Here is an 8,944-nt window from a genome sequence, read left to right as displayed (position 1 = left end):
TGCGGCCTGTGTGCGAGGGGCAGGTCTATCAGTTACTATAGAGCTGCCCAGGAGCATGTGGGGAGGGGGATGGGCTCTGTTACTCACAGAAATCTGCGGCCGGGATGTCTGGGTTCTTGGTGTCTGTGGGTCTGCAGCTGTGGTCACAGGTCTCTGTCCCCAGTGGCTGCAGGGTCCTGGTTTGCGTCTGAGACCAGACTGGGTGGTGCTGAGGCCAGGATCCTAGTCTCAGGCAGCTCTGTTTCTCAAGATGGCGTGGTCTCTGTGCCTGCGCTGGCCGCCCAGGAGTGTCCGCGCAGGGAGCGGGGCTCCGCCGTCTAAGACTGCCCAGTTTGGCAGCCCCTTGGAAGACCTGCAGAATCTAGCTGTCCCTAGCTCATACACACACACATCACACACATCCACACATTCCTCTATCGCTCCCTCACTCTCTCACACTCTCTCCCTCCCTACCTTCCTGCTGGTCGTCATCTTCAGGTCTAATTTTAAAAGTCTGATCTTTGGGAGAATGCTAAGAATTTGCTATTTTATAACAAGGAAAGTAATCTTTTCACAGGGAATAAGTTTCTGTAAACAGAGACATTAATGTTTTACATGCAGTTTTATTATTTAAATTAAATTTATTGGGGTGACATTGATTAATAAGATTACATAGGTTTCAAGTAGAATATTATACTAAGCAAAATAAGTCAGACAGAAAAAGTTAAGGACCATATGATCTCACTCATATGTGGGATATAAAATTGAAAGCAATAAATGAATAAAAAAACTCATAGTCAATAGCTCAGTTCTACATTTCATATCTAAAACTGTATTCCAAATAGAAATATGGGGCTTAGCTTTCTCAGTAGAAAATAACCATTCAGTAGTTTCTAAAAGTGAATTTAAATATGAATTTCGAGGAAAACAATATTTCTTGTGTAAAAGTCATATTTATGAATCAAAGGCATAAACCAAAACTAAGATTATTAAAGTTGACCATGATATTGATAATTAAGTCATATCAATCTGGTAAGATAATACCAGCTAAAGCTAATGAAGATGAGTTGCTTTAAATTTCTCAGGAAAACACACTAATTCTAACACCATTAATTAGAACCTTTCAAGTGATGGAGGAAATATAAACACCTGAACTTGGAGGCAAAGAAATGTAAAGTATAAGTGTGCTGCTATCTGATGTGTCACAGAAATGGTAGTGCCCTTTAGTCTTGGGTACCTTAGGTCAGAGACTGTTACCACCATCTGGCAACTCTGATGGGTGCCATCCAACTCGTGGCTGGAATTAAATTACACAATGCCTATCAGAACAGAGAGAGACTAATGAAAACATTTTACCTTATTGATGCAAATTATGCAATCAAATTACATAAACCTTGGCTGAGAAGGGGCCAGTTCAAAGGGGTCAATTTCCCATTTTATAACAGTACATCAAAACAGAAAATCCACAGTGCCTTTCAAAAGCCCTACATTGAGAAAAACAATAATCAAGAGGAACAAGCAAACATTGTTTCATTTACAATTTACTAGCTCTTCCAGTGTTTCAGAGAGAGAAGAAAGTTTCAATGATCTTACATGATGATAGGGACAAAAGGTGGACTTATATGATACTGGACAAATGTCTAGATTGAATCAGACTATTGGTGTAGCTTTTCGGTCAATGGGTAACATGGGGCAGTTTTCCAAACCAGGCAATCTAGTAGCTCACAGAGGGTAATGTAAATATCCTAAAATGAAAGAAAAACATTTACTTGCAACCCAATTATCAATATCTGTATTCACTTGCACACCTTCTAATCTATTCTACTAATAAAGGCTTTCATGTGTTCCCACTATGCCCTAATCACTTTTCAAAGTGCCAGAGTAACAGCACTAAAGCACCGCCTCTGCCATTATGGAGTATAAGGTCTTATTTTATACCATATATACACCTATTTTGATAGTTCTTTGTCTCTAATAATAAGTCCACCAGATGATTGTGATAATGAGAACTAGGCCAAAGCCTAGGGGAAATGCCACTATTGGTCAAGAGCAGAGTGTACTTCCCAGGGAACCTCATTTCTCTTCACCAGGGATGAGGGCCATATAAGGCCTGCAAAATCATTTGATCTGGCCCTGCCAAGGCAACCACAGGCAGGACTTGAAATTCAACAAATCTAGGAGCTTTTTTCATAGCAACATAAATTTATATTAAGTGAATTATGTTAAGCGAATGATGTTATAAATATACAAATGGCCCTTGGCAGAAAAAAAGGTTCCCCAACCCTGCTCTTCACTCTAGGTTCAAATTTGCTAGAAAGGGGACCATCACTCAGGATCTTCAGGCTGGACATGTGTAGGTAAACCAAAAGAGGCCCTTCTGTCCTTTTTGGTCATGCCTTGAATTTAGAGACCTGAGCTATCTATGTGGGGCTAACAGTACCAGTAAGATTTGAAGGCACTACTGGACAATACCTTTTTGGCAAACTTACTCCATCTATCACATGCACAGGCTGAAGCAAATACCAACACTGATATAGTGGAGGACCAAAATGAACGTACCTTAAAGATGGAAAGGAGTAAGCATATGTAATGTTGGTTACACTATCTCATACTGGTTGTTTGTTATAGCGCGAGAGAGGCAGTAGGCGAGAAAGATTCCAATCAGCTGGAAATAAAATACAAGCAAAATTAAATACACACACCAAAGAGCTTAAAGACCTCAGGGTGTAGGTAGAGTCTCCTTAACTTCTAATTCACTAATGATTTCCTTCCTGAAGTTTTTCTGGATAGTTATACTATGCAGCATCTAGGTCACATTCAAAGGATATAAGCGAAGTTCTACTACTACTGTGACCTGGAATTTCACAACTGTAACTGACAAAAATCACTCAAGGAAAGGTCTAAATGTCATAATTTTTGGGAAACACTTCTTCCTCTTCCTCTGTTATCAGAACAAAAAGGGTATGACTTAGAATAAGAATCTCATCCAGTAAAATTTCCATCTGTGAGGACAGAGATTTTCCTGGAGAGTCTAGAGCAGCGTTGCAGTGCTGGCAATGGTGTGTAATACCAATACCTCTCCTGTCCAATAAGATCACCACTGACCACCTGTGGCTTTTCAAGATTTCAAATAGGGGTAGAGTAACTGAAGAAACAAAATTTAAATTTTATTTAAGAAACAGAACCTTTAAAATGTAGCTAGTGGATATTTTCTTAGACAAAGCAGATTCAGATATAGCTATGCCTACTACTTTAGAAATATATTAAGACTAGACTTCATCAATTACATAGGTCAAAATGCTTTTAGTTTTATCTCCACAATGTTTAATAGGAAAAATACCCCCTAAGTAAGTTGTTTAGAGCCACAATATAGACTTTTCATGCTATAGTGAGACATAGCAAAACTCCAGAAATACAACTTGAATCCAAAACATAGTACCCACCTAAAATAATAGGCACATATTGAATGTGGGTTTGTATGATCTAAATTTTAATAGGCTGGGACTTACATGCAACTCATCAGGGAGTTGCAGCTCAGGAAAAAAGAAAGAGATTCTAATAATGTTTTAGAATCTTGACTGACTGCAGAGCAAAGCAAGGTTCCGGTCTATCTCATATTTTGTTTAATGAACTGCGATGCTGGAAAGTTGCCATAACTAAGAGGGCACCAGGTCTTTCTACAGTTAACTGCTTTCCAAAGATATACACGGCTAGAAGTTAATTTTAAGCCTTGCTTTTTGTAGTTTCAAGGAATGACTGGCCATGTAAAAAGAAGAGGTAAAATGGTAATAAAAACTTAAATCTGTAGTTATGGAAAAATGTAAGAGCTAAGACATCAAAAAATTGGAATGAAAAAGGCAAAATATTCCTTTCCAAATAAGCTAAATAAAAACCCAATCACAAATGATTTACTACATATGCTTCATGTACTGTGATGAGCAACTGAGAGTTGTGAAAATGTAACTTCTCTGAAAATGCCCACTATCCAAGGCCCTGAAGCGAAAACTTGAAGCCTTCAAAGTGGAAATCTTCTAGCTGACACCTATAAGAGTGATGAAACAGTTCCTAAATACATGGATTTACCTGGAAACAAGCAACTCCAAAGGAAATTCCAGCAACAACTCCCATTTCTGATTCTATAATGGTCATCACCTTTATAAAACAACCCTAATGGGAGAGAAAAAAACTATTAAGTACAGCACGAGCAATAATATTTTGATCATACATGTTGGCAGAAAGATGAGCTTTGGATACACACTAGCCTTTGCCATTTTATTAAAGTTTACTCTTTCATGTAACAAACACTGTCTCCTTTCAAGCACAGTGTTTTTGGTAGAACTTTGAGGAACAGAAGTTCCACCTTTTGGATTATACATTTAAAAAGCGTTTCTTGCTAGTTGTATGAACTCAAGTCACGCATTTTCTGAGTTCAATTTCCTCATTTATTCAATGAGAATAATACCTGCCCTATTTCAGATTATGTGTACTGTGATTAAAAACTAAAAAGTGAGGCAACTCTGTATTCAGTTAGTATCTTCAAAAAAATTATAAAAGGCTCCTTACTTCATTGTTTACTTTATCGGCATCCCTCTGAGGAGAACAATCTTCAACTTTACAGCAGCTCTTGGGAAATCCTTTTTCTATGTAATAATTAGTATCCTTCCAATCTCTAAAGTTTGTGGCACCACAACAATGTAACTGAAAAATCCCAACAAAAACATTGATACTTCACATTGTAGTCAAACATTTAACCTATCATCTTAGATTATAATTTGTGTTCCAAACAACATTGGGACGGGGACAGGTGCAGGGTGGAGGGGGAAATAGGGGACATCGGTAATACTTTCAACAATAAAGATAAATTTTAAAAAACATTTTTATATGTAATTATTTTTTGTGTGGCTGTCCTTAATTGGCATTATAATTCAAAAGACGAACACTTGTTTCAAACACCAAATGTTTCTAACATTTTGGGACTGGCCTTACTTTCCTGCTATTGTTGGTGCTAACAGGACTTGGGCCATGATGTCAGTGGGGACTGAAGTGTTGCACATGTGAGGAGAATGATTAGGAGAAAATGGAGATATGTCCCTTAGTATCGTCATACTCTTCAGGGAAATATCTTCATTCTCTACTGATCTAAGATTATAATGAGAGCATAGGACAAGTGGACCCTATCTTCTTCTCTAAGGGGATAGGGACTGTGTCCCCCTCTTGAGAAGACACCTCCAATGATCACTTACCGTACTTTGAATCTTGTCTACTGCATTGCTTCTATAATCTCCCGTAGCATTATACTGCTTTAAAGCTTTCTCATAATTATTCTTAAAGCTGTCCTTAATCTACAGCAAAGAAACACAAGGCCAATAAACAAAGTCAAATAAGAAATTCCTACATCTGACAGCAGCAATATGCATGGTAATTAACTTCTATGGGCCAATTCTGTCCTCCAAGGGATATAAGTTAGCCGAGGGGACTACTAAATGTTTGTAAGCAAAACATTACAATAAAAGATGATAACCACTACAAGTTCAAAGTGCTATGGGAGCATGTATTTATTCAAGTGGCAGCTCTGTTCTGCTGTATTCACCCCACCCCAATCTTTATCCAGTTTTAATAGCACAAATTTGATGCCTGTGGAATGTTTAAGCTACTTCACTTTGGGAGGATGCACTACCACATTGTAAAAAATACTCTCATTGATGAGCCTTCACTACTCACTGAATCATTTTGTAACCCCAGGCTTAACAGAGTGGAATGCTGATTCCTAATTCAATATTAAGGTTTTCATGATGTGCATTAAGTATATCCAGTCTTTTCTGTGTGGCATAAATGGAGATGGTATCAATTTTGTGCTTTAAATAGTTTCCTATCAAAGTTATAAACTGTACCATCTCCACTTTAATAGGTACTTATACACAGAAAAATTACTAGAAATACATGTAATTATGGGTATCTTTAATTTTGTTCTGGTGATTGTTAGTCTTCACCATTTTCTAAATTTTTTTATATTAAAAGTGGACTAGAATTTTTACAAGAAAGTCATTCTTGTTAGCTATGAGTTGCAAAAATAAGGCTTTAAAACACAACTGTAAGTGATTTTTAAACTAGTCAAAGTTGTCTGTAACTCTGTGATTTAAATGAATCCATTTTTATCTCCCAAACTCTGGCTTACCTCATGTCTGAAAACAAATCCAACAATGGCAGCGACCAGTTCAACCAAAAAAATGAGAGTCAGAAACATTGCATACTGCAAGATAAAAAAAAAGTCTAAGTCAGCATAAATTAGATACATCACAGCAGCAAAGGGAGTCAAGGGAAAATGGTCTCTTCAATCAGCGTGTTTTTTATTGAAAATGACAGGAAAAGCACAACAAAAGTGGTAACTGGCAGCTGAACTATTACTTGGTAAGGTTTCATAAGGAACCAGAGAAATCTTAAAAGGCCATGGCCAGTTCCAAAAAAGCAAAGCCCACTTCTAAGGAAAATAAGGACTCACCAGTTTTAGCATCCACGCAGAAGCTCGGCAGGTAGCAAAACAGCCAAAGGTGCCCAAAAGAATGATGACAGTGCCAGTGCCGATGAGCACGAAGGGAACATTGGTGGCCTTCTCATTTAAAAGGGAGAAGTAATTCTCCAGGCTCACCTTGCCCCAAATGCCAACGGCAAGAAGGATAACACCAGTGATCTATGTGGGAAATCAGAGAATAAAAAGTTATACACTGATTTGAATAGACTTAAAAGTGATATATGTATATCCAAACCACAAACCACTAGGTATTTAAGTAACAATAGGTGTGACAATTATTTAGCAGTCCATGGCCACAGAGCTGTGGCTGGGATGTGGCAGACAAGGAGGGGGAGGGGTCTAAAGGGGATCTGCTCAAAAGGACAGGCCTTTATAAATCCACAGCTGGATCATTTTAGGTAGCCCAGGTAGCCAGGGTGAAGCCAGGGGGCAGCTAGAGAAGGCATCTTAATAAAATCCTTAAACTTCATCTGTTTTGCTGTATAAACACAAACCCAGGGTATACTTGCCCTAGGGATCAAAAGTTTCTTAACTGTCTTACTCCTGCTTAATAAAACCTTCCTGGAGGGGCGGGGTATTTTTATGAATTCCAGAAACTTCCCCTTCCCCCAACATCAGAGATGAGTACAAAGGGATGGTACACAAAAGCAAGTCCAAGGATAGATTGGCGGGAATGGGGCCATTACCATACTTACCTGTGAAATACTCCCCTCTTTATGAAGCAGTGAAAAGAAAGAGACTATTATGCAAGCAAAAGCCCTCAGAGTGGCCGGCCCAGCCCTGCTTCTCTAAAGGTCCGGGGACACCCTCTGCATACCCTGGAGGGTAAACTCCCTTCCTCGCCGCCCCCACCCCCACCCCCACCCCGCATCGAATTTGAATGCTGGGCACGTCTGGGTTCCTCAGTTCAGCCTACCGGCCGCCGCCATCCCGCACCACGACCCTGGCAAGGGCGAGATGCACGCGCTCAAGCCCCAGCAACTCGTCGCCTCTGTCCCCACAGCACCTCTGCCCAAATCTCTCCACCCCATGTCTCCCCTGGAATCCCGGACCTGAGCTCCCTCCGCTCAGGGTCACACCCCCAACCCAAGCCCAGGGTCCCCTCCCGTCCCCGGGCGCCTCCGTCTCTCACCCAGAATATGAAAGTGTAGATCAGAAGGACGCTCTTGAAACAAGTGATGACTGGTTTAGTCTGCAGCCTCCGAGACGGGGACGCCATGACTAGCCCAGGACCCTGCCCGCCGGACTGGGGATCAGAGCCGAGGAAGCGAGAAGCGGCGTCCCCGAGTCTCCCCGGAAACTGCCGAACACTTACGAGCGTCCACAACTGAGAAGAGCCGGAAACACTGTTCGGTTTCTAGAGGGTGAAGTCCTGAAGGTTGCCCGGAAAGTGCGACAATTTCCGAGCGCCCCCTGCCGAAGGTTACTGAAAACTATATACAAAGGTTCTAGTGTTGGGAATTTCTTAGATCTTTCGGTGGACCTGGCTTCCTTTTTGCACTAAAAATCTTCCCCGGTGCCCCCCCTCGCCCCGCCTCTCCGCGGTTCTTATAACTTCATGTTTCTATCATCGTCAGCGCCCGCGCTGAGATTCGGCCTCCTCGGCCCTTAGTTCCCTAAAAGGAAAGAAAAGAGTAAAAAGTTAAAAGTGACCTAAGAACACTTTCATTACATGGCAAAATACCCACAAGAAATGTATTTCCAAGGAGGAAGCGGGCTGCGAAGCGATACATGCAGTCACACGTTTTGAGACAAAAACTGAAGGGAAACGTGCGATTTACTTGAGGAGCGGGATTAGGCGGCTTTGTTTCTCACTTGTTTTGTGCTTTTCAATTTTTGAGCATTGTTTTATGTGGTGGGGAGAGAGCATAAAAATGAAAGGATTGTGGGAAATAATCGCTTGTTGAAAGAATTCCAAGCTAGGTATGACAGATTGATAATACATTTTAGAATTTCCTCTTCTCATTCTCTAAGTAATTGGAAAGTTGAGGGGAAAGTGTTTAAAAGTAATTAATGCTGAAGCGGAAGTTCAGCCATTAGGGAAACTTTTAAAAAGGGAAGGTGCTACAGAGAATACCAGGTAAATGTGATCCCCTTTTAAATGTTAAAACTGAAAGGCACTCTATATTCCAACCCCTGGGTTTTCAGATTAAGAACCAGCTGATCATAAAGAGGCTGACATCTAAGGTCACACAGCTAATAGCAAAACCAAAATTTACTGTGCTAATATTATTTTTCCTTTTAAATCATATGTGTAGGTAGCTCCATGTCCCCATGTTACGTTTCATGAACAGGTGAGTCTACATTGTTACAACACAGAACATGTAGTAAGGTCTGGTTCCTCAATTAAAGTGTAAGCTCTTTGAAGGCAGAGGCTGATAGTCTAGTGAGTGGGTGTTATTGCTAGAGGACCACAGTTGCCTAGCCAACTGACAC

At 40.4% G+C, this 8,944-nt stretch overlaps 1 protein-coding gene across 1 annotated transcript; it reads right to left on the bottom strand.

The window, feature by feature from the left end:
• Positions 1 to 1,507: 1,507 nt before the first annotated feature.
• On the bottom strand, positions 1,508 to 8,124 carry TSPAN6 (tetraspanin 6). The gene is made up of 8 exons (XM_006084692.3): positions 7,641 to 8,124; positions 6,479 to 6,667; positions 6,155 to 6,229; positions 5,223 to 5,321; positions 4,543 to 4,677; positions 4,063 to 4,146; positions 2,539 to 2,644; positions 1,508 to 1,724 (listed from the first exon to the last, which is right to left on the bottom strand). The coding sequence occupies exons 1-7, from the start codon at positions 7,725 to 7,727 to the stop codon at positions 2,576 to 2,578; spliced, it is 738 nt and encodes a 245-aa protein (XP_006084754.1). The 5' UTR covers positions 7,728 to 8,124; the 3' UTR covers positions 1,508 to 1,724; positions 2,539 to 2,575.
• Positions 8,125 to 8,944: the final 820 nt, after the last annotated feature.

The sequence above is a fragment of the Myotis lucifugus genome, unplaced genomic scaffold (assembly GCF_000147115.1).
Source record: "Myotis lucifugus unplaced genomic scaffold, Myoluc2.0 scaffold_13, whole genome shotgun sequence".
Lineage (NCBI taxonomy): Eukaryota > Metazoa > Chordata > Mammalia > Chiroptera > Vespertilionidae > Myotis > Myotis lucifugus.
This window is presented reverse-complemented; position numbering and strand designations above follow the sequence as displayed.